The sequence below is a fragment of the Vitis riparia genome, chromosome 4, assembly GCF_004353265.1.
Source record: "Vitis riparia cultivar Riparia Gloire de Montpellier isolate 1030 chromosome 4, EGFV_Vit.rip_1.0, whole genome shotgun sequence".
NCBI classification, from domain to species: domain Eukaryota; kingdom Viridiplantae; phylum Streptophyta; class Magnoliopsida; order Vitales; family Vitaceae; genus Vitis; species Vitis riparia.
In genome coordinates this window covers 12,429,002-12,454,721 of record NC_048434.1, presented here as the reverse complement: position 1 = coordinate 12,454,721, position 25,720 = coordinate 12,429,002, and the positions used below count along the sequence as shown (strand labels likewise).

The window sequence follows — 25,720 nt, the reverse complement described above, 5'->3', positions numbered from 1 at the left end:
TTTTGGCTAGATTAATTCAAAGGCTTGAAGCCGCTTCAAACCAAGGAAGAATCCAACTTAGGTGAGATAATTGCTCCTTACTTGCCTCATAGAACACTATTGTGTCATCAACAAAAAATAGGTGGGAGATATTCAAAGAGGGTCTACTACCACCCCGAATGATGCATCCTAATAAATATCCCCCCTCCACAGCTCTCCTGATGAAGACGTCCAACACTTCCATTCCCATAACAAAGAGATAAGGGGATAGAGGATCTCCTTGTCTAAGCCCTTTAGTGCTAGGGAAAAAACCAGTTGACACTCCATTAACAAGAACTGAGAATTTGGCAGAGGACACGCAACTCCACATCCATCCCACCCACTTAGCCCCAAAGCCCATTTTTTGAAGGACCTTCATTAAGAATTTCCAATTGATGTTGTCATAAGCTTTTTCTATATCCAATTTGCATATAAGGCCCTTCTCTTTTCTCTTCTTGTGACACTAAAGAAACTTGTTGCAAACTCCATGGGAAACCCCAAGGAGTAGGCCGGAATGGTGGTTTTAGGGTGGACAGCAAAGAGGACAGGCTCACTTGACTCATGCAGAAGGTCATCCTTATGAGAATTTCAATTCAAATAGCTAGGAGACTGGAGGATTCAATAAGGAGGAGATAGAGAGACTGAGAAATCTCCTTAATTCCCTTGAAAAAACGAATGGATCGTGTTCATTTGCACAATTAGGTAAGTTTCCTACTTCTTATGCCCTTAGTGCCTCAAACACACTCCACAATGATTCTTGGGTCATAGACTTTAGAGCAACCGATCATATGACTTGTTCTTCTCAGTCATTTATCACTTATAATCCTTGTCCTAGTAATAAGAAAATCAAAATTGCAGATGACTCTTTCACTACTGTTGCAGGGTAGGGAACCATTACTTTATACCCCTCTCTTCCACTCAAAAATGTGTTGCATGTTCCACAATTGTCTATCAATCTTTTGTTTGTTCATCAAGTTACTAAAGATTTGGATTGTAGAGTGACTTTCTATCCAACTTACTATGTTTTCTAGGATCGGGTTATGGGGAGGATGATTCAACTTGCAAAGGAAAAGGATGGATTCTATTTCCTTGAGACAAAGGGTGGAAGTTGCAACCAGCCTTCACATTCCTATTTATCCAATAATTTTTCCTTCAATAAAGATGACATTTGCCTTCAACACTTTCGTCTTGCACATCCACCATTTAGTTTACTCAAAGATACGTTTCCTTTACTATTAAAAAATGTTGATGTTAGCAATTTACATTGTGATATTTGTGAGTTTGCTAAACATCATTGTGTTTCCTTTCCTTTGAGTAATACAAGAACATCTTCTCCATTTTCTTTGATTCACTCTGATATATTTGGGGACCATCTAAAATTCCTAATGTTTCAGGTGCAAAGTGGTTTGTCTCATTTATTGATGATTACACAAGGGTAACATGGGCATTTCTCTTGAAACAAAAATCCAAAGTGAGTGAAATTTTTCCAAATTTTTTCAAAATGATCAAAAACCAATTTGGGGCATGCATTAAGAGGTTAAGGAGTGATAATGCAAGGGACTATTTTAATCAAACCCTATCAACTTTTCTTCAAAAAGAAAGTGGTGTTCATCATTCATCCTGTGTAGATACTCCACAACAAAATGGGGTCGTTGAACGGAAAAATAAACACTTACTTGAGGTTACACAAGCACTTTTGTTTCAAACACATGTTCCTAAATCTTATCAGGGAGAAGCCGTGTTGACGGCAGCATACTTAATAAACCGAATACCCATGGGTTCTAGGATTCAAGAGTCCTATGAGTGTTTTTTCCAACCATTTTCCAGATTCTCACATCACTTGCAAGCTTACTCCTAAAGTTTTTTGGTGTGTTAGCTTTGCGCATATTTATGCCCATAATCGGGGAAAGCTTGACCCACGTGCCTTGAAGTGCATCTTTGTGGAATATTCCGCCACAAAAAAAAAAAAAAAAGGATATAATTGTTATCATCCACCTTCAAGGAAATTCTTTATCTCCATGGATGTTACTTTTGCTTAAAAACAATTCTTTTTCTCCACTCCTTATCTTCAAGGGGAGACAACCACTACAGAAGATAAGGATAAGGATCAGTTTCTCTTCCATCAGGTTCATCAAATTTTACTTCACCCCAGCAGCTACTATCCTCCTTCGTGTTACCAGAGTCATTTCTTGCAACTCCAAGCAACAATCAGCCTGAAATAGAGCCTAAAACAGAAATTCCAACCTCGCTTTCTGCTAATGCTCAGCCACTCCAAGTGTACTCTAGGAGAAGGATGTCAATTCCTCCACCTTTGCAAGTTCAAGAATCCAATTCGCAACCAGATATGGAAACATCTCCTACTATAAATGATCTAGGTGGCTCCCATAGCACTTAGGAAGGGAATTAGAAATTGCACTCAACATCCAATATCTCATTTTGTTTCTTTAGACAAACCATCTCCTCAATACAAGAGTTTTTTTCATCCAAGCGAATTCTATTCAAATTCATCAAACTTACCATGAGGCACTTAGGGATAAGAATTGGAAAAATGGCATGAATGAGGAAATAAAGGCATTAAATAAAAATCAAACTTGGGAAATAGTGGACCTTCCTAAAGGAAAAAAGATTGTGGGGTGTAAATGAATGTTTACAGTAAAATATAAAGTTGATGGGTCTTTAGAAAGATATAAGGCAACATTAGCAGTCATATGGGTTTGATTATCAAGAAACTTTTGCACCTGTGGCAAAAATAAATACCGTGTGTGCTCTTATCTTTGGTAGCTAACTTTGACTGGTGTTTACAACAATTTGATGTGAAAAATGTATTTTTTGCATGGTGATTTGGAAGAAGTGTATATGGAGACACCACTGGGTTTTGACCAGTTATTTGACATGAATAAAGTTTGCAAGTTGAAGAAAGCTTTGTATGGGTTAAAACAGTCTCTAAGAGCATGGTTTGGAAGATTTACTAAAGTAACGTTGAAGATGAAGTACAAACAAAGTTAAGGAGATTGTAGTGCTTTATTTTTAATCATTCTCTATATTTGCAATGACACTTGCCACCTAAGGGGAGGCCCCTTGATATCTGAGGCTTCGTTTCTTGGTATGTTTGGTAACTGGTCTCTTGTTTTAGAGCCATTTTTTTTTTTAGGCTTCATTCCCTTTTCCTCTTGTAGATTACTTAAAAGATATTCATCTTTTTAAAAAATAATTATACAAATATAGAGAATGATTAAAAATAAAGCACTACATATAAAAATTATTTTTAAAACATATTTACAAGCATAGAAAACAAGTTAAAAACATTTCAGGTTCTCAAACAAACTTTTATTCTACAAAACATCATAGAACAGTTTTCAAAAACTATTCTCAAAAATTGTTTTGCAAAACTATTTTAAAAAAACACTTCCTAAACAAGGCCTAAGTTGCTTTCTATTTTTTTCTTTTCTTTTTGATAGGTAAAATTTTCTTTCTCCGATGCTAGCAATTGCATTTGGCCCGTTTTCTTTTGTCCCCATTGGGACTCAAACGTGGAAACCCGTATCACTTGAGCCAAGCCTTAAAATTGAAGCTTGAAAATCTTCAATGTAGACTATACAAGTAAATATGCACTTGTTATATATGCATTCTTTTAATAATATTTTGACTTTCAATCCATTGTATATTGTTCATATTTAAGAATTTCCAAAATTTTCAATTTAAATTTCCATGATTTGACACTAATCCCCATTATTTCTACTAGCTTAAAATTGATATAGAGAAATTGTTAATATCTCCATGCTACTAGATCTTTGTTATATTTTTTAATCAAGTTTTACACACATGGCAATTAAAAACCATCTCCAACCTAACCAACACCCCCACCCCACACCCACAACAAAAGCCACCATTAATGGGAATAACAAAAAAAAAATATTAAGTCGATTTCATACTTTACATGAACTAGACACAATGGTAATGCAAATTCATAGATAGTTACAAAATTTGTGTTCTTTAATGCATTATGTAAACAAAGTTTCACCTTGACATGACAAAAGAAACATATTAAGATGGGCAACTCAACAAAAGAGCATTAATTCTTTTACTTAGAAAAATTGGTGCAATAACATGCAACTTCATATCAATATTGAAACTCGGATGTACAAAGCAATCAACAGAGCATTAGATTAAGAAAAATTGATTCATTGGGCATAGTGCACACCAGTTCCATATAATAGCTGCAAACTCAATATATTCAACACCGTCAACAAATGTCTACATTAAGGTCCTAAATCTGCCATTTCTATCAGGGAAGAAACATACCTGATGAAAATGCTGACCTGATAAGATCACCACACCAACAATATGAAAGTATATGGACATCTGCAATCAAACTTTCATTCTTTACAATGTTCTGAAAGAAACTTGCACAACCATCTTGAAGAATTAGACGTTCTCCAGCTCGTTTTATGTCATCAAGATTTAGACCCTTAAGTACTCCAGACTCAATCACTCTAGAGTTTGCCCTTTTTTCAAAATCTGAAAGCTGCTCAAGTGCTTTACACAGGCCTTCATAGTCAAATTCCTCCACTGGAAAACCAAATGAAGTTGGAATTGTAAATAGCAGAGCATCAATCCAACTCAGTATCCTTAATTCATGGAGTTGAAACTTTGGAGTATCATAAAGATAGTGCAGCTGATGAGTGTACCTTTCTCAGATGGCAGAATGTTTTCTATACATTGCTCATACTCTTCAGTATACTGCTTGGATAGAACACCCCATGTGTTCCTCAAGTCAGCTGAGGACATCCGAATAATTTGATTTTCAGATTGATTCTGATCAAACTTTGGTGCTGTTATTATTGCAATCTCTGCCAAAATGGCAGAAGAGTCAACAACTGTACATGTCAAATCAAAATCAGAAAATAACACAAGACGATCTGCTGCAGGGTCATGCCCTTTAGTTAGAGGAACTATAGTGTACTGATCAAGCAGCTGAGCACAGAAGAACTCTATTTCGAGTTTCATAGCTTGGTAATAAAGCTTTTCTATGATGTCAAGCTCTTCGCCTGTCAAAGAGACACTTAGTTTATCCAGCAAGTCCTCAGTTTGTAAAGCTGAACCCTAAATTCAAAGAACAAGTTAGTTAAGCTGCCTGAGTGAGAAAACCATTTATGTAAAGTATACTTCTCTCAGAATGGCGTCAGCAGAGATTTACAGTTAGACAATTTTAAAATAAAATAAAAATGCTCACTGCTAAGTACAAACCTGGAAACCTTCGGAAGAATAGTTGTCAATCCACTTCTTGTAAGGGTGAGTGCTTTCACTAGGGTGTAGAAGTGCCTGAAGCTCCTTACCCAGAAAGGCATACAGCCTCATGCAAGGAGTCATGGCACCTAGAGTATAAGCTGCAACTTTTGTTTTCTCGAAAGGCGTCGCTAGTTTACCAGGGCCTTTTACTCCTTCAATTTTCCCAGAAGCTGTTGCCAGCAAAAAGTCTCTGTATTTCACTGTTGCAGAGTTAAGAGAGCTCTCTTTGGACAGGTCAAAACCCCATTCCTGTATAAACTATGCATTAAATAAATGGAATAATTTATAGATAGGTTAAAGAATAGACAAGGCAAAGTTTATATGAATACAGAACTGAATTTTTTTTTTGTTGGAAATAAACCAATTCTTTGCATAAAAAATGAATACAACAGTACATACGCATATAGAATTGAAATTAATTATCATATAACTCTAACAGCTTGCCTCTGAATGTTCTGCAGAACTGGAATTGCTCTATTGTGATTTAGATAGCATTTGAATAATAAACATATGGTCAAGAAGAAGAGCAACTGTTAGAAGAAAAACAGTTCTTATCAGAATGTAGGGTTTTTAGTGGAGTCGGTGTGAAGCACCATGATCCAAGAAGAAAATTAAACATGAACTTAATATCAACTAAATAATCATTCAATTTAAAAACTATACGAAAGCTTCTTATAGTTGCTAGGTCAATCATCCATCTAAATTACCTAGATTTGCATGTCTTGGACACAGTAAAAACTTTATATAATTAACACACAAATTAGACCAGGTACTCTAGTAAAAAAATCTTGTTTTAGGAGTAAAAGTATAACTCAGTGGCTTCAACTTGTTCAACAATCTAATGGCTTTTCGAAACTTTAATTTTATGAACCAAAAATATGATAGGCAAACAAAAACTTTGATAAAATGCGCCCAACAAAATTGGGGGTGCACCCCATGTACACAAGGTGTAACATGAGGTTACAAAAAAATGGAAAACCAAATCTTCCCATCAAAAAACAGCAAAGCTATAACTAGCTTTTCTTAGCAGGTTCAGTTTGAACTTGCCTTATTCTATCTTTATTTTTGTTTCATCAGGGTTTTCTTTTCTATTGCTTTCTTTAGTCTGGTTCTTTTTCTTTTTTTTTTTTTAACCTTCTTTTGGGACTTCCTTTGCATCATCTTTTATACATTTCTCTTGCAAAAGGTAAAAAATTGGAACTGAATTGAAAGGCCTTTAAGAGGCAAAAGAATAGGGGATTATTTGGTTCCTTCCATGGAGAGCATAATAATAGAAAACAGTACAAAAACTGTTTCAATGAGTCTTGCTACAAAACCTTCTTTGAAAAAGATGAAAGTTGAGAGTGTTTTCAGAGAAAACATGTTCTATATAGACAAAACATAGTTATACTAAAAGACACCAGAAAGAGCAGGGCCAGAACTGGCACACAGGCAGTACCTCAGAGAATACTAATGATATCCTCAGAAAATGCGATCTTCTTATCTTCAAAAACCTATTTCAGATGGGAATCAAGCAGGCCCCAGGTTGTCCAAGGAGATAAGAAGAGGCCTCTGTTGTTATCATGTCAGACAGCATTGTTTGGAATGTTGGCACTACAACTATCCATTGAAAGAGACTAAAGATATGCTGAAAGACTTGGCAAGGAGGCCAGACCATGCTAACTACCCCATAGAGATGTTTCTGCCCTTTCACCTTCTCTCTTTAGGGTTGCTTTGGTGCTTTTGCATGTCTGTTTCAAATTATAAGAGGGAATGGATCCCCCGAAGAGATGATTCTCTCTTTTCACCTTTTCTCTCTTGAGGGTTGTGGTTGCCTCTGCGCTTTTGCATCTTTGTTGTAAATTATAGGAGGAGCTGTGTTTCTATTTGTTTTTGCTTTTTTCTTTTTTCATCAAGGATGCCTTGATCTTCAAGCCTGTTGTAGTCTTGTCATCTTTATTAAATTTCAGCTTCTCGTTTAAGTTAAAAAAAAAAAAAAAGTTAAAAGAACAATGAAAAAGGAAATCCAACCCAAAACATCACCTCTCCTTGAAACAAGTGGGCAAATGCTCAATTATTGTCATTAATGACCCTAGGCCATTCTGAACTACCAACCACTCCAAAATAATTCTATTAATAAGCACATAGTAATTGCCTCAACAATCACAGGCAGCAAGTGCAGTGTTTTAAAATGCTAAAAGCAGCCTTAAGATGTTTTACTTAAATGAGGTGAGGCATAAGCCTCGACTTAAACAATAAATAAATAATCAAAAAAATACTAATAAAATCACATAAAAAAATGAAGTAACAAAGCTATAGAATTCATAATAAGACAATTCATTGTATGTCATGATAGACTAATGGTTTCTAATTTGGTTTGTCATTCTCTCTTCCAAAATTCAGCATTATTTTGGCTCAATCATATAGTCTTCATTCTTCAACACCACGATCACTATAACAAGTAGGATCCTCTAAAGAATCATCATGACATCTAATTTCCATATCATCCTCTCCATCAATGTTGAAGTCCACCCATTCTTCTTCTTCATCCACCAACTACAATGGTCTCTTTCCTTTATCTATCAATAATAGTTATTGTAGAAGAGAGATGGAAGAATAAAAAGTAGAAAATTCTTTTCCTCAATTCTTTTATGTATAGAGACTCATACATATATATAAAAAATCCTAACACCAAAATTAGAAACTTTCTTAACCCAATTACCTAATTCTCTCTACAAAATCTCAACTTCCCTAATTTCGTTCTCCCACACTCCCTCTCAAGTTGATGAATAGATGTTTTCCATTCTCAGTTTGGATACACTTGCTTGAAATTTTGTACTGCTTAAACCTTTTGTGAGTATGTCCATAAGTTGGCAATTGGTAGATACATAAAGAGTCCAGATCAATCCACTATCTTTTCTTCTTGATAAGATATCTATCAATTTCTGTGTTTCATTCGATCGTGCTACACTGGATTATGTCCAATACTGATTGCAAATTTACTATCGTAGTAAAATCTTACTGGCCCATCCCATTTAATCTTCAAATCCTCCAAAATAATCTTAAACCATAGTAGTTCACAAACTCCTTGGGCCATTGCTAGAAATTTTGCTTCTACACTGGACCTTGTCACTGAACTCTATTTCTTACTTCTCTATGTCACCAGATGCCCACCAAGAAAGGTGCAATACCCAATACTTGATCTTCTATCAACCATAGATCCAACATAATTTGCATCTATGTATGCTTCAAGTACTTGTCTTGAGCTTCATTTAAATAGGATGTCTTTTCCTGGAGACCCCTTTAGGTACAGTAGTACTCAACTAGCAACTTACAGATGAACCTCTTTTAGATTGGCATGAACTGACTAATCACACCCACAGCATATATTATATTTGGTCTTGTGTGAGAGAGATAAATGAGTCTTCCTATCAGACATTGATACATTCCCCTATCTACCACAGTATCTTCCTCAACCTCTCCAAGTTTATGATTAGGATATATTGGTATGCTTGCTGATTTACATGTCAACTTCCCTGTTTCCTTAAGAAGGTTCACTACATATTTTTGCTGAGAAATAAAAATTCCATATTTAGAATGTGCAACCTCAATTCCTAAGGAGTATTTCAACCTTCCTAACTCTTTAATCTCAAATTCTTTGGTCAAGCATTGTCTTAAAGTTTACCTCTAGTTCATTATTTCTCGTCATGATGATGTTGTCTACATATACCAAAAGAGTTGTAACTTCCCCTGAATCGGAATGCTTGATGAACAAAGTATGATCTCCCTAACTTTATTTGTATCCAATGTTTTTCATCACTTTTGCAAACCTTTCAAACCACACCCTTGTACACTATTTCAGCCTATGTAGAGCTTTCTTCAATTTACACACCTTTTTAGTGCCTAGGTCACTGCCAAATCGATGAAGGACTTCCACATAAATCTCTTCTTTCAAATCTCCATTTAGAAATGCATTTTTGACATTGAACTGTTGAAGATCTCAGTTATAATTTGTTGCCAATTATAACAAAATTTTGACGGTATTCATCTTGACAACTAGAGCAAATGTTTCTAAATAGTCCATACCCTATGTCTGAGTGAATTCTTTAGCTACTAGTCTTGCCTTGTACTTCTCTAATCTCTCATTTATTCTATACTTAATAGTATAGACCCACTTACATCCCACTAGTTTTTTTTCCTACAACAAATCTACCACCTCCCAAGTTTTATTCTTCTCCAGGGCCTCCATTTCTACATTCATTACTTGTCTCCAATTTTTTTATTTTTATTTTTTTATAAGTAAAGCAAATTGTATTAAAACAGAGGCGAAAAGCTACAAAGCATACAGGGGGGTATACAAAGCAATTAGCACCTCTCAAAACAAAAAGAAGACCAACAGAGTCTCACCACCCCTTAATTGGACGCTAACCACTCCAAGAACCCTATAAGGGATAGACGTGCCTCTCCAATATACAATCTAACCCAGCTCCATAAATTACAAACAAAAGAATTCTTAAGCTTTTCAATATCTAACACTCCCCTCCTAAAAGCTAGTCTATTTCTCTCCTTCCAAACCGTCCAAAAAATACACAACGGTATGGATTTCCATATCTTTTTCCTTTTCTTCCCCACAAAAGGGTCCCTCCAGTTAGTTAAGACCTTCTTTACAGTTTCTGGAAAGACCCACTGCACACTTGATAACCCAAGGACAATATTCCACAGAACTCTGACCACTATACAGTGTATAAGTATATGATTTACAGTTTCTTCTTCACACCCACACAGAAAGCAACAATTAGGGAGTTGTCATCCTCTTTTCTAGAGCCTATCAAGAGTGAGCACCCTCCCCCACGTAGCCTCCCAAGCAAAGAATGCAACCTTGGTTGGAACTATAGCCACCCAAATACAACTTGACGGAAATACAATGTCATTGGGATTGTCCAACAAGCTGTACGCTTCTTTGACCCTAAACTTTCCGTTTCTTCCTCCCTTCCAACAGACTGAATCTTCCTCCATAGAGGGCTTGTAACCCCTCAGAACATAGAGCAAATCTCCTATCATATCCAACTTCCAATCACTAAAATCCCTCAGAAATCTTAGATTCCAACCCCCTTGACCGAAATTCTGATCCCACATCTCCTCCACCGTAACATTCCTATGGGAAGCCATAGCAAATAGATGAGGGAAATTTTGGGACAGCGTTGTACCAGTGCACCAAACATCAGTCCAAAAACTGATTTTGCTTCCCTTCCCAGCTATGAACACCATGTTATCCCAACACCAATCAGTTTCCTTCAAAATTTCCTTCCACACCCCTACTTCGAACGCCCCATAAGCCTTCTTTGTTCTCCAACCATGACCTTCTTGTCCGCCATTATCATTAGATAACGTGGTAGGAATATGAATATTGTTCAAAATTGTAAGAAAACTTTTATAAGATGGAAACAACTTTTCAAATGACACAACATGGGAAAGTGGATATAAAGGGCATTTAGTGCACTCCCCCACTCCCTTCCTAATGGAAATAGGGAGATTTTGATCTATAGATTTTTCAAATTGAAGTTCTAACTCAGTTTGTGTGGAAGGATGAGAAACTATTACCTCATTTCCAAAAGCCAATTCAGATTCTTGGACTCGTATAAGTTTAGGGACTGCAACTTTCTTCCTTGAGTACACTTTGTCAACCATTCGATACTCAGGAACAAGCTCAAGTTGTGACGACTCGGGTTCAAAGAAGAGGGGTACGGATGCTGGATCAGACGACTTGAATTCAAAAAAGTGGGGTACAGATGTTAGATCATACATTGGACCAGAGACTATAGGAAGGTGAATGAAAAAGGGACCAATGAGATAGGAATCCTGATCCTTGTCTTCCTTGATGGAATTCTCCCCCTGAAGATAACGAGCAAGAAAATAGGACTCACTCTCAGTGACAATAACATCTGTTGAGACAAAAAACTTTTTAGATAGTGGATGGTAACACTTATACCCTTTTTGAGTTGAGGAATATCCCACAAAAATATATTTGACAGCTCTTAGGTCCAATTTTCCCTTATTTGGACTCTGAACGTGCACAAAGGACACACACTCAAATATCTTAGGAATGAGATGGTTTGTGGTCTCATATTAACATAAAACAATGAAAGTATATACATGGGACTCATGAAACCTAAGACTCTAGAAAGTAATCTATTTATGAGATGTGTGGTGGTTAGGACAGCTTCCCTCCAATAAGATTTAAGCACATATTTTTGAAATAAAAAAGCTCATGTTATATCGAGAAGGTGGCCATTTTTCCTCTCAATAACTCCATTTTGTTGTGGTGTGTTGACACATAATGACTCATGAATTATTCCCTCATGTTGAAAGTATAGAGTTAAGACTTAATTGAAATAATCTGACATCATCGAACCGAAACCTTTAGATAGTGACATCAAACTGGTTTTTATCATGTTATGAAAGTTTGGAAGAACAAAACTTATATCAGATTTGTGTTTTAAGTAAGAAAATACAAAAGACCGTAGCACAACCATCGATAAAAGACACAAACCAACGTACCACAAATATATTAAGAACAAGAAAAGGACCCCAAATATCACTATGAACTAGATGAAAGGGCTCTGGACTTCTTTTATTATTACTGGTGGGGAAGGTTGAACGCTTGTATTTGACAAATTCACACACATCACAATCGAAACTCTCAATATCTAATTTCCTAAATAGAAAACAAAACACAATCTTAGGAGTTCTAAATGATGGATGTCAGTCTAAGATGATGAAGACAGATTTTTCTTTATTGACAAGATGGTTCTCAAAAAGAAAAGATACGAATGACTCGCTTAATGTCTCAAGGTACTATAGCCCGTTACATTCCTTAGCAAGTCCAATCATCTTCCCCAAGTCTTAGTCCTGAAATACACGGTGAGTAGGGTAAAAAGTCACATTGCAACCTAAATCTTATGTAAGCTTTTGCATAGAGACAAAATATTAATGGACAACTTAGGAACATGAAGCACATTTCTAAATGTGTAGGACTAATTTAGACATCTACACCTGCAACAGTGATTAATGAACCATCTGTTGTAGTTATTTTCCTACTATTTGGACAAGGGTTATAGTTGTTAAATTGGTGTGATGAATGAGTCCTGTGATCTGTAACACCTAAATCTAAAACCTAAGAATTAGCAAAGGTTTCATCCAAGAATTTTAATCCAATTGATAGGGAACTTACCTGGAGGTGACAGTAAGCAAGTACCTAAAGATTTCTTACTTGAAGGCTTCTCAAGAGTTCCCAACAAAGCTCTCAATTTTTCAATCTTCTCTTGATTGAATCCACCTTGGTCCAAGGATTTTTTTTTTTTCAACTGGTTGAACAAAAGACAAGTTTACTTACGCATTATCCCTTTGTTGCCCTCCATTGTAACCCCACTCTTTGTTAGATGTGGTTGGCTTACCATGAAGTTTCCAGCATTTCTCCCATGTATTTCTAGGCTTCCAACAGTAAATGCACCATAAGTTATCCCGATTATCACAATTTGAAGCTCTTGATCAATCAATCATTTTGTTATCAGCAGTGTCAACCTCCTAATCACTCCCTTTGTTAGCAACCATAACCCAGCCCTCCATATTCTAAGGTTCAAGCATGACACTTCACTTGCTTTCTTCCACTCAGATAATAGAGATAGTCTCATTCAAAGTTGGAAGCTCTTTGCTTGGAATTTGAACTCTAACTTAGTCAAACTCAGCATTGAGACCAACTAAGAAATTATAGACTCGATCTTCTTCGATATAATTCTTTAGAATTGTTGCATTCTCAGGACATTTTGTCTTAATGCATTGATAGTGATCAAGTTCTTGCCATAGGTTTTTCAACATACTGGCATACTTTATGATTGTCTTGTTTCCCTACTTCGGTCTTGACTTTAATGTTGTACACTTGTGTTGCATCTAGTGCTTTTGAGTATGTCTAGTGAATTTCATCCTAGAAGTCTTTAGCAATTGTCAAGAACATACAAGTGTCACTAATTTCAGGTGTCAATAAGCTCCACAACCATGTTATAATTGTTGAGTCTTGTTCATCCCAGGCATCAAACCGAGGGTCTCCTCTCCTTGGCCCCATTCCCAGTAGATAACTTAATTTCTTTTTTCCCTTCAAAGAAGTACAAACAAGTTGCAACCATTTGAAATAATTCTTCCCAAAGCCTATATGTTGCTTGAATATTCTACAATTCTCCTGTTTTGTGACTAGTAATCACTCATTTATATTAAGCAATGAAAGTGGTAGTGCCTGATACCTCTAACATTTTTCCTTCCATTTTTCTTTCAGCTTTAAATAGCCAAATTAGTCATAGCCCTACAATAGTGTAGGGTTGTGTATTTACCTTTGATTATTTATTAAACAATGACAGTGAGATCCTAAGCCAACGGCAACGGCAACGGCGAGAGGTGATAGCGAGAACTCCCAACACAATCAGGAAAGGTGAAAAGTCTTTAGTAGTGCGAAGCAAAGACACATAGTGGAGGATGACGATACTGAGATGACAACAACGATGAGGCACAAGGATGGCAGTGATGGCGCAACAGCAAGGTGTCCTTTTGGTGACCTTTATAGGTTGTGCAAGTTGTGCCAAAGATGGCCCGAAGACGATGGAGACACGATCTCAATGGCAACGGGTGGGGATGAAGGTGACAACACGATTCTCTTATAATTGTGGTATGACGATGTGATGACTCCAGTTGCTTTGCTACATTTGCGATTTGGGTTTGTTGCAACAATCCAACTCAAACAAGAGGGAACTTTAAGGTACACAATGAAGGACGACTAGTCTTCAACTCAACAATAAAGGCTGAAAAAAAAAAATTGTTTCGCTTCCAAGATTTACGAGCCTAATGTCACAAGATGCTTCAAATGGCCCTCCCCATAGGCTTATATAGGAGGTAGGAAGCTTCTAGAGACCCCTGGAAACATCTACAATTAGCTACAAAGTGGAAGAGCATGGAAGCTTCTAGAGAGGGCTAGAGATGTCCACACATCTCTACACTTGGCTAGGAGAGCATTGGAATAGTGTGGGGTGTTCTAGAGTCTTCCAAGGCATCTTGTACATAGACTAATGTAGGAACTTTTAGATTATTCTTGATTTGTAAGGAACCTTCCAAGGTTCTAGAGACTTCCTAAGGTGCCTATAAATAGGTAAATGCCTCATTTGGTCAAGGCACCACCCAAAATCACTTCCTAACCAAGTGAGCTTCCAAGCATTGTATAGCTTCCTTTGAAAGCAATAAAGCTTTCATTCTTTAAGTGTTGCCTACTACGCCCTCTAAAGCTTCTAAGTCGGGTGTCTTAGCCTAACAAGCTAAGCATCAGGAGTAAGGCTGACTTAGCAAGATAAAGGGTTTTGGCTTGTCTAAGTGCCACACGAACTTAGGAAAAGACTAAGTCCATGACACTAAGCTCTAATACCATGTAAAAGGGAGATGAAAGAATAAAAAGTAAAAAATTCTTTTTCTCAATTCTTTTTTGTACAAAGACTCACATATATATGTATAAAAAATCCCATTACCTAAATTAGGAACTTTCCTCACACAATTACAACAAATCCCTTTGATCACGGGATCACCTAATTCTCTCTACAAAATCACAACTTCCCTAATTCCATTCTTCCAAAATTATATGTTAGTATCAAATTATATGACTTATTGGATTGAGAATTAAGTATATGTTAACTTATAAATCATGTACTCAGGGTAGATAATGAAACACACCTCCTCCCTTAGCTTTTGATTTTGTACTACTTTTTCCCTTGTTTCCTTGTTTCCTTCGTATCTTGGCCCTGTGCACTTCCACTTCCTTGCTCTCCCTAAAAAGATCAACATCAAGATCATCATCAATCCTTAATATATTTCGACCTACTTGATTTTCATCTTCTTTCTCAACAAGCCACTCATCATCTGATGGCACACAATCAATAAGGAACAGATCATCATCTTTAAGTGCCTTTAGCTTCAAATGCCAAACTTTCAATCATTTATTGTACATAATGTATACCAATGAGTTAAGCTTTTTTGTTGTCAAGTGATTTCTTTTCTTTGTATGCACCTATTAAAGGTTAAATAATTAAAATAAAGTCTAATCGTCTAAGATAATTAAAAATTCATTAGCATTTTAGTATCATAGTTTTTATTATTATGAATACCTAATTGAATGAACTCCAATTATGCTCACATCCAGATGCAAAACCCAGAAGAAGGAAGAGAAGAGGAGAGATCCCAAACCCCCACGAAGAAATAAGGAGAATCGACATACCTACACACCTCTTCCTACAAAGCTTCGTCAGTAATTGCCACTCTTTCCACCACCTCGAAGGCCTCTAACAACGAATCAGCCCTCGACATCCCTCCAAAGGGATGTTCGTCACCCCTTTCCTCCCAAACCATACCCATTGAAGACCCCACTGGTGCCCTAGATCTAGAGACTAAAGAATCTGGCCCTTTAGAAGACACTTCTCCCACTCCTCCACCAGTTTTAAGACCAAGGCCCAATTCCTTCTCCTCCTCGCAACCCGCATGCTGCCCTTTTAAAGCAATTAAAACATTAGGCCTAAAAGCTTCAACCTCCCGACCCAGTAATAACTGAGGCTCCACTTGCCTCTGGGCCTCCACAAGACCCAAACCAAGAGGCCCACAACTGCAACCGACCTAAAAGCAGAGGACTATTAGAGTTTGACACGTCAACCCCTCTCATTTGGTCTCTACGATGTAGGCTACCTTCCCTAACCCCCTCCTCAATCCCTTTGTCAAAATCCCCTGCGGGCAATGCACCAGAAATGCCTCCAAAGGACAACACATCATGTACCAGGAGTTGTAGCTTTGACTGCTCCACCACTTCCTTTTGACTCCCAAAGCACGCAGCACGTTGGACTTCCCCCATCTTTTTCTCCTACCATTGAATCACCCACACCGCAACTTCCCATCAGCATCACCTGCACAAACCAAGGTGGAGTTTCCCACCACAATTGAATGGAATAACACCCCGACCCCACCACAATCTGAGCAGTGCTAGGTAAATCCCTTCCAACCAGCTTCACCAAGATCCTTGCCAATTGCAGCTCAATCAAAAAAGTTGTGTCTTCATCCACTGCAATAAAGCCTCCACACCCATCACCAATTTTTTTAAGCACCTCCCGACTCCACAGATGGAGTGGGAGACCCACCTCTTTAGCATAGGTATCCTTGTGGAAGCACCCCACCTCTGGGTTCCATCTATCCAAAAAAAGGAAGTTCTCCTTAATTCCCCTTTTGCCTTTGGCTAGTACACGCTCAACCTCACTTGGCGACTCAAACTCAAACAGCAAGCGTCCTCTGCCTAGCACAGCAATGCTCAGTCTCCCCTCTAAAAGCCAATGTTGATGCGTCTATCTCCTTACAAAATCCAGCTCAGGGAAAGGAGCTGAATAATTACCCCACCAGACACTATTTCCCATGTTCCAACCTTCCTCGCATTTCACTTTCCCCCAACTCTAACCGGATTGAATCACCTATTCTTCTCGGTTTCGCTTTAACAGCATCTGCATATGTCCTTGTCTCCACCCCCTTCTCCCTGGAAGGAACCTCTGGAGCCCCCTTCTCCCTCAATGAAACCTCTGGAGCTCTAGTTTCCTTTAAGCCTCCAGCATGGACCACTCCAAGGCCTCTCAACTTCTCCGCCAGCATATTCCAACCACCGGACAGCCCCTTCCCTTATGGGAAAATGATGCTGAATTTTTTTGTCTCAATATATCAGACAGAGCATTGAAGAAACCTTCTCGCCTCATTTGAACAACACTCCATCCTATACTTCCTTCCCCCCTCCTCCCAGTCAAGAACCCATCTTCTATTATCATTCTCTCTGCAACAGGCCTCAACATCGTCCAATAAGCAGCGTAAACTTGCCTCCCCAAATCTGATCCAAGAGTAAAAACCTCTGCATCTCTCCCAAATACACCCTTTCAGCTTCCCTCCCACATCCTCAACCAAAAGCTCAAACGACTTAGACTCCACAACAAAACAACTTCATCCACCCTTGGCAACTTCCCTCATTGCCAACTTTGCCTGTTTAAATGGATTATTTCCTCTATTGAATGGATTATCCTCCAAGAACCCACTTACTAATAGCAGACAAGTTCTTCAACCTTACATTACATCCATCCTACTCCCTTAGCTTCAAGAAGAGCAAGAACATGCATCTATAGCCATCCCATGACCAGCTGACTAAGAGAAAGCTAACTTGGTTTCACCAAAGTGGTCTTTAAAGATAACCCGTAAGACCAATTCAATCCAGTCCCAGCACCTATTAGAATCAAATTCCAAATGGGCTGAAGACCTTAAGGATTTCAAGTCTATAAGTTTGGTGGCTAATAAGCTCAAAAAGGTGGCGAGTAAAGTGGTCTCCAAATTTCATAATGCCTTTATGGAAGGTAGGATAAATCCTTGATATTGTGCTTATAGCAAATGAAGCAATTGAATCAAACCTAAAGAACAACAGTTTCGAGGTGCTATGCAAGCTTGATATTGAGTAGGTGTATGACCATGTTAATTAGGACTTTTTACTTGAGGTGTTTTTAAAAAAAAATAATAAAATTAAAAATAAAATAAAAAAAAGAGGGTTTTAGGCAAAAGTGGATCAATTGGATTAAATGGTGTGTTTCTTCACCAAGGTTCTTGGTTATAGTCAATGGTACCCTGTCGGGATCTTCTTTCATCGTATTTGTTTGTGCTAGCCATGGAAGCGCTCAATTGTCTTCTTAGAAGGGCAAAGGATGGTTTTTTTTACTAGTTTCTAAGTGAACAGTAGAGATGAAGAGGGATTAGAGGTCTCTCATCTATTATTTGTCACACATTAGTGTTTTATGGGGCCTCTCACGCCCAAATGACCTACTTAAGTTGGTTGCTCATGTGGTTGGAGGCCATTTCTGGTCTAAAAAACAACCTAACCAAGAGTGAGCTCATTCCGATTAGGATGGTGGAAGACATGGAAGAGTTGGCTTTTGAAGTAGGTTGCAAAGTAAGTGTGCTCCCAATCACTTATTAGGGGCTTTTGCTAGGTGCCTCTCATAATTCTTTGGCAATTAGAGATGGGGTAGAAGAAAAGTTCTATAAAAAATTAACAATGTGGAAAAGACAATATAATCCCAAAGGGGGGAGACTAATGTTAATATAGAATACATTGGCTAGATTGCCAATCTACTTTATGTTTCTATTCTGAATGTCAAGGTTGGTTTGTTTAAGGTTGAAAAAAATTTTAAGGGATTTTCTATAGGGAAGTGGGCCTTAACGAGCAAGTCTCATTTAGTGAAGTGGGCTATTGTTTGTTCAGACGGGAGGAAGGAGGGTCTAGGAGTTAAGTGCCTTCATTCACACAACAAAGCCCTCCTTTGTAAGTAAAATTGGTGCTTTGTAACAAAAAGGGAGGTCTTTTGGAGACAAATTAATTGTTGTAAATATGGGGAAATTGAAACATGTTCCACAGGGCACCCGTTTAATAAATCAGGAAAAAACGAAGCGCTTACAGAGAGCGACCGATCTCCATAGTTGACTCTGAGGGAAGCTGGTTTAGTCAAGAAGTAGGCATGGGCAAGGGGTAAGTGTCAATCTCATATTTCTTTTTTTGCATTACACAATTGGTGCTTCAAGGAAGTGTGAGGTGAGTATAGCGTTGGGCTATGGAAGGCCCTACGGAAGTTATGGGAGTCATAGTTGTTCAAAACTTATAATACACGATAAGAAACAATGATATGATACATTTTTTACGAAAATCAATACGTATCACAATCCATATCTTATTTTAAAGCATCTTATGATACATAGACAATACGTAATACAATACGTGATATCACAATACAACAATACATACATTTTCAACTATTTTCTATAATTTTTTGAAAAAAAATCAAATTAATTCTTTTTTTTTCTTGGTTAAAAGAATTTATTATGTTAACCATTTAAAATATACCACAAGATTAAAAATCAATCATAGAAAGTAGAAGTAGGTAAAATAATCTTATATGAAAAACTACGTTCTTATTGTCAGAAGCTATATTAGAAATCAAGTAAGTTTATTTTTGCAATGAATATTAGAGAATTTTCATTTGAATGGTTTAAATATTGACAATGAAAATTACATTCCTATTGTCAAATGCTATATTAGAAATCAAGTAAGTTTATTTTGCAATGAATATTAGAGAATTTTCATTTAAATGGTTTAAATGTTGACAATGAAAATGATAATGATTAATGAATAAAAATTTTTACTTAATGAATCTAGTAGATAAGTTGGAACTTTGAAGATAACACATAAAGATACACACACATATACATACATACATATATATATTCTTTTTTGGTGGAAAAGGAATGATGATGAACCTAAAAAGTTGAAACTTTGAAGATAACACATAAAGACACACACAGAGACACACACACACATATATATACCTAGTTAGAATTTGGAACTAAAAATCATAGCTAAAAATTGAAGAAGATTATTTTTGTGGATTATGAATCTATATATTAAAGTTATATTTTGTTAATTTGAAACATTAACATTCAATGTTTTCATATAATATGATATAAATTAACTCTTTAGCTCCTACATATATTTATACCTAGTTAGAATTTGGAACTAAAGATCATGGCTAAAAATAGAAGAAGATTATTTGTGGATTATGTGATGAATCTATATATTAAAGAATATATATACATGTATATATGTATATATGTATATATATTCTTTTTAGGTTGAAAAGGAATGATGACAAACTTAAAAAGTTGGAACTTTGAAGATAACACATAAAGACACACACACACACACACACACACACACACACATATATGTATATATACCTAGTTAGAATTTGGAACTAAAAATCATAGATAAAATTGAAGAAGATTATTTTTTTGGATTATGTGACGAATCTATATATTCAAGTTATATTTTGTTAATTTGAAACATTAACATTCAATGTTTTCATATAATATGATATAAATTAACTCTTTAGATCCTACTATCTTACATAAAATTGGATATATAATACTCTATACTTCATACTTTCACCAAATATTCACACATACATATTTTTCTATTTATTTTTCTCTATATAAAAAAATAAAAAATAAAATAGAAAAACAATACACAATACATTTTACAAGTTAACAACTATGGTGGGAGTTTGTTAACTATCGAATGTCCTTCTAGGTGGACAATGGGAGAAGGGTTAAATTCTGAAAAGATAAATGGTGTGGTGATGAGCCTTTAAGTGTTTCTTTTCCCTCCTTATTTGCCTTAGCTAGCTCCAAAGAGGCTTGGGTGGCAGACTTGTGACTGGATTCCTAGTTTTTTGAGGCATTTCAACTATTGGGATATTGATATTATAGAGTGTTTTTTGGCAAGACTACAAGATAAGGTGATAGTTAAGGGAGGGAGGAGGATAAGGTGTGTCGGTTAGGGACAAAGAGTGCTACCTACTCTATTAAATCCCTTTAAACTAGCCTTAAGGTAGGAAGATTAGTGTCATTCCCAATAGGTGGTGTGTGGAACACATGGGTTCCACTTAAGGTGTGCTTTTTTGCTTAGGAGGCAACTTGGGGAAAGCTTTGACTCTCAACCAACTACAAAGGAGAGGTTGGTTTTTGGCTAATAAATGTTTTCTATGTCAAACTCGTGAGGAGTCAATAGACCACATCTTTTTGCATTGTGGTAAGGCAAAGGTGTTGTGGAAGCTTTTGTTCTCTCTTTTTTAAGGTTTATTGGGTGATGAATTGCACCACAAGAGAGACTTTGTTGGGTTGGCATGGATCTTTTGTTGGAAGAAAGTGGAAAAAAGTTTGGAGAGTAGAACCTTTATGCCTCTTACGGAAAATAAAGAAAGAGGGAAATAAAAGATCTTTTGAGAAGATGAAGCTCTCTGTTCAAAGACTGAAAACCTTGTTTATGTGCAACTTGTTAACTTGGACCAAACTGTTTATAGGCAAAACTTCAATGTCCATAATTGATTTTATTGATTGGTTGAGTTCAGTTTGAAAGAGAGTAGTTTTTTGTTTTCCCTTTCCTTTTTTCAGTGCTTCTTGGTGATCATTATATACATTGTGCGTACTTCGGTGCACCCCTTTTTTTAACTCTTTTCAATACTAATTCTATTTACTTATCAAAAAAAGAAATTAACAACTTCCCAATTGAAATTAGTGCGGTTTTCTCTAAGCTAATTTTCAGACCTAAAATAGCCTCAACCACATAAGTGTCCAACTCAGAAATTCCTACTAGTTAAGGTTAGCGTTACAAAAGATTAAAGTATCATCAACAAATAGAAGATGGGTCAATTCCAACCCTTCTCCTCCTCTTTTGCCACCTTGAAACCCAAAAAGAAGCCCACTTATTTAACCCCTCATCAACATCTGCCTAAGCCCCTCCATGGCCAAGATAAATAAGGAAAAAGGGGATCTCCCTACCTCAACCCCTTGAAACTCTTAAACCAACAAGAGTCCTGTTAACCAAAAATAGGAAATTTTGTTGTTGAAATCAAGGTTTTAAAAACCGGTCTAGACTGACTAGTCCAATCAGTCAAACATCGACTAGTAGCCTCTCTGATCCGAATGGTTGAAGTAAACCGTTTATGAGTTGGATCAGTGTTGAACCGTTTGAACTAGCAACTGGGCCATCGAACCTAACGATTCACATAGTTCCCTTGGAATCAATCAACTATTGTTTAAGCAAAATGACATTAAGCTCCCATGTCCACTTGGCCCAACATTACTTACTACCCAACCTAGCAACTAGCTTACAAGCCAATGGATGTAGCAAGGAATTTGTATAGCACATATAGTTCTTATTCTTCCAATATGAGAATGATTATTAGATAAGGAAAAGAAACTTTGCATGCTAAGGGACTTGAGTTGTGGATCTCCAATTGTAAAAATAAGTATTGGACCATTGAGCTCTGCAATATTTTTAGTTAATATTGCAATAAACTGAAATATATAGCAATATTAATGCTTTTTTCAAATTTTTATCATATAAAACCAATGTTTTCAAAACCGGACTGGTCATTGAACCAGAAAAGTTTTCGGTTCACAATTCATTGGTCGAATCAATGGTTAAACCACGGCTAAATCAGTGATATCATAAATATATAATTTTTGTATTACATAAAAGTAAAAGTAATTATAAAAATTAAAAATATGTATAATTTAAAATTTTAATAATATTTCATCTTTAATATTTGATATTATCAAATTAAATTATGATAAATTTAAATATAAATACATCAATATTTTTAATTTTATTTAATAAAACATATAAGAGGAAAGGAAAATTATAATATTTAATTTTATTTAAATGTCAAAAATTATATATCTAATTATTTTATAATTTTAAAAATTATTACATTATTTAATTTATATTCTTTTCATATTTAACATTATAAAATAAATATACTCTTAAATATTTAGGTTTATTTAAGAGTTTAAATTAATGACAATAAATATATAAACAAAAACAACATTCGAATATTAGATTATATACCATGTACATTAATTTTCACAAACACCACAGGTGGCCTAGTGGTAGTTCTCCCTTTTCTCACAATAATTGCAGCCCAAGTTCAATTCCCCATCTTGCAAGTTGGTCTTTGGGCCTAGTGGTAGTGATCCCACATCAACAATTTAAAGGAATATTAATTGCCTTAAATTATTGGTGAGTTGGATGCACGTCTACAATGCTTACCATCTAGCCTAAAGGTCGTACAAGCCCATTTCAACGACAATTTTAAGACCCACCGATTCTCACCTAACTGCGTTGTTTGATCTGATTGGCAATTGGACTTCCAATTCAAACAGTTAGATCCCGGTTTGATGTAACAGCAAGCTAAAATCGAATGAAAAAGTGCTCAATCAAATGTCCAACCAGTTGGACCAGTTAGTCCTGTCCGGTTTTCAAAATATTATATAAAACTATTAAACAAATATAAATATTTACATTTACATTTATTTTTATAACAATTACATAATGATAAGTATGAAAACAATAGAATTAATTAATATAATAATTTTTAAAACTTTAATTTTAAAATAATAAAATACATAAATATATTGATAAAAGTAAATATTATAATTTTCTCTTCATCTTAAATATATCTTCATACTTAAATATTATACATGTTTTATTTAATAAAATTTAAAATATTTATACATTTATATTTATCTTTATCATTTAATTTGACATATCAAATATAAAAAATGAAATATTAATAAACTTTTTAATCATATATATTTTTAATTTCTTGTACTAATTTTTTATTTTACATAATATAAATTATATATTTATGACATCACTGGTTTTATCGCAATTTAACCATCGATTCAATCATCAAATATTAAACCAATAACTTTTTCAATTCAATGATTGGTTTGGTTCTAAAAACATAGGTTAAAGTTCATCATCTAATCTAATTGGCCCACTTTTGGTCAAAACCCATCTTTTCCATGGTTGCTACCAAGAAGTCACAATTAACATGATCTTACACCTTTTTTATATCCAACTTACCGATGGTCCCACTATTGGAACCTTTCTTTATCCTTGAATCAATAGTTTCACTTGCAATAATGATAGGATCCAAAATTTGTTTACCCTCTACAAAAGCATGTTGAAAGATTGAAACCACCTTATCCACCACTTTTTTTAGCTTGTTTGGCTAAGACTTTGCTAAAAGTTTATATAACACCTCTTTATTCCATTTGTTGGGATCTTGTTTGAGGGCCTTAATTTTCATTGCCAGAACATAGTTATATGTGCCCCTTATACTATATCTCATCCACCAACTCGACACAAGATCATTGAAAACATTGACCTTGAGCCACATATTTTCAAATCTGAAAGGAGATTTGTCGCTCCTCATCTGATCCCCATCCAAAATAATGGGGGAATGATCAGATGTAAGTGGAAGGAAGCACTAAATGAAGCCCGAAAAGTGGTCATCCCACTCCAACACTAGAAACTAATCCAATCTTGAGGAAAACCAATTTCTTTGGACACCACACCATGTGAAAGAGAAAAACAACAAATACATATGTGTTACCCATCAAACATATACATACACATACATATGTGTGTGTGTGTGTGTGTGTGTGTGTGTGTGTGTGTGTGTGTGTGTGTGTGTGTGAGAGAGAGAGAGAGAGATTGTATAAAGAGCAAAACAACAATTTTCAGTACCCTATTTTAGATTCTAGATGTTTAAAAATAAAATGTTACAATATAATTATCCATAAATTACATTAATATGGTAAGAATCAAGCAACAAATTCAAACACCCTATTTTAGATTCTCAAAATTCAACAAAGTTACAATATGATTTACCATGAAATACATAAAAGTAGCTAAAAGTAAACCATTTGATTGTTGTGAAAAGGCAAGAAGAAGAAAAGAAAACTAAGTATATTATCTTATATATGCCATTGTATGTAACACTCAAAAAACTCACAATCTAGTTAAAACAACAAGGAATATAAGGTGAACTAGGGAACAACATGTTATGAAGTAGAGAACTATGGGTTTCTTCTTCACTATTTAGGAATAAGCAATGCATGAGCTGATACAGGTTAGTCTTTACTTCTAGCACCATAAATGCCGCTCAAGCTCCAATTATTAGCTGCTAACAAGGAGATTTCAAAGTGAAATGGGTGACAACAAGAAGTGGGTGAGGTTATAGAGAGCTAATTGAAGGTGTCATGGAGAGAATAAAGTGGTCTGGTGGTTGAAAAAACAAGTGAAGTGGGTGAGTGAGTTGAGAAGCAAGGGAGGGATCTTTGAGCAAGACAAGAGCTGATTGAGATCTTGTGGAAAAAAGTAGACCTAACAGAAAGGAGGTAACAGGTTTTGTTAAAATGTCTGTTATGCATCTTTCAACATAAGCATGCAATCCTTGCTTGTTCTGAACATGCCTAGAAAGGAAGCATGTTCAACTTTTAGAATTTTGGTTCCATCCAAACACCCTTAGAAGTCATCTTGGTGCTCAGAACATGATTTAATTATTTTAGAAGTAATCGTAAAAAAAGAATGGGTGAGAGAGAGAGAGAGAGAAGGCGAGAGAGAGTGCGATGGTGAGGAGGGGGAGGAGGGGCCGGCGCCGCGAAGCAGAAGAAAGGAGTGCAGCTTCATAGTGGAATCCAAGGCATTCGAGATTATCGGGGAAGATAGAAAAGGAAAAGTCCAGGTTATCATTGTGGAGAAGAAGGGAGGGGTTTCGTCATGGGTGCGATTGGGAGCGTACAGTCTAGGGTTTTTCTTGGAAGGCCTGGATCTCTGCATAAAGGATGAGAAAGAAGCAAGATGGGGAAGGGAATGGAAGGAGCAGGGCCGAATGTATTCCATGTCATGAGGAAAAAACGAAGCGGGGGGATTTATTCGGCT

The 25,720-nt window shown here is 36.0% G+C and overlaps 1 protein-coding gene across 3 annotated transcripts in view; it reads right to left on the bottom strand.

Annotated features, from left to right (window-relative positions):
• The window catches only part of LOC117912501 (bifunctional TH2 protein, mitochondrial), a 40,538-nt gene that overhangs the window by 7,879 nt on the left and 6,939 nt on the right, over positions 1 to 25,720 (bottom strand). For 2 of the 3 annotated variants that reach the window (XM_034827094.1, XM_034827092.1), the window contains exons 3-5: positions 5,266 to 5,565; positions 4,707 to 5,121; positions 4,321 to 4,587 (exon numbers count right to left, since the gene is read on the bottom strand). In XM_034827094.1, the coding sequence (XP_034682985.1) occupies positions 4,321 to 4,587; positions 4,707 to 5,121; positions 5,266 to 5,565 (982 nt within the window). The remainder of the gene's footprint in view (positions 1 to 4,320; positions 4,588 to 4,706; positions 5,122 to 5,265; positions 5,566 to 25,720) is intronic. The other variant, XM_034827093.1, reaches the window with a different exon arrangement.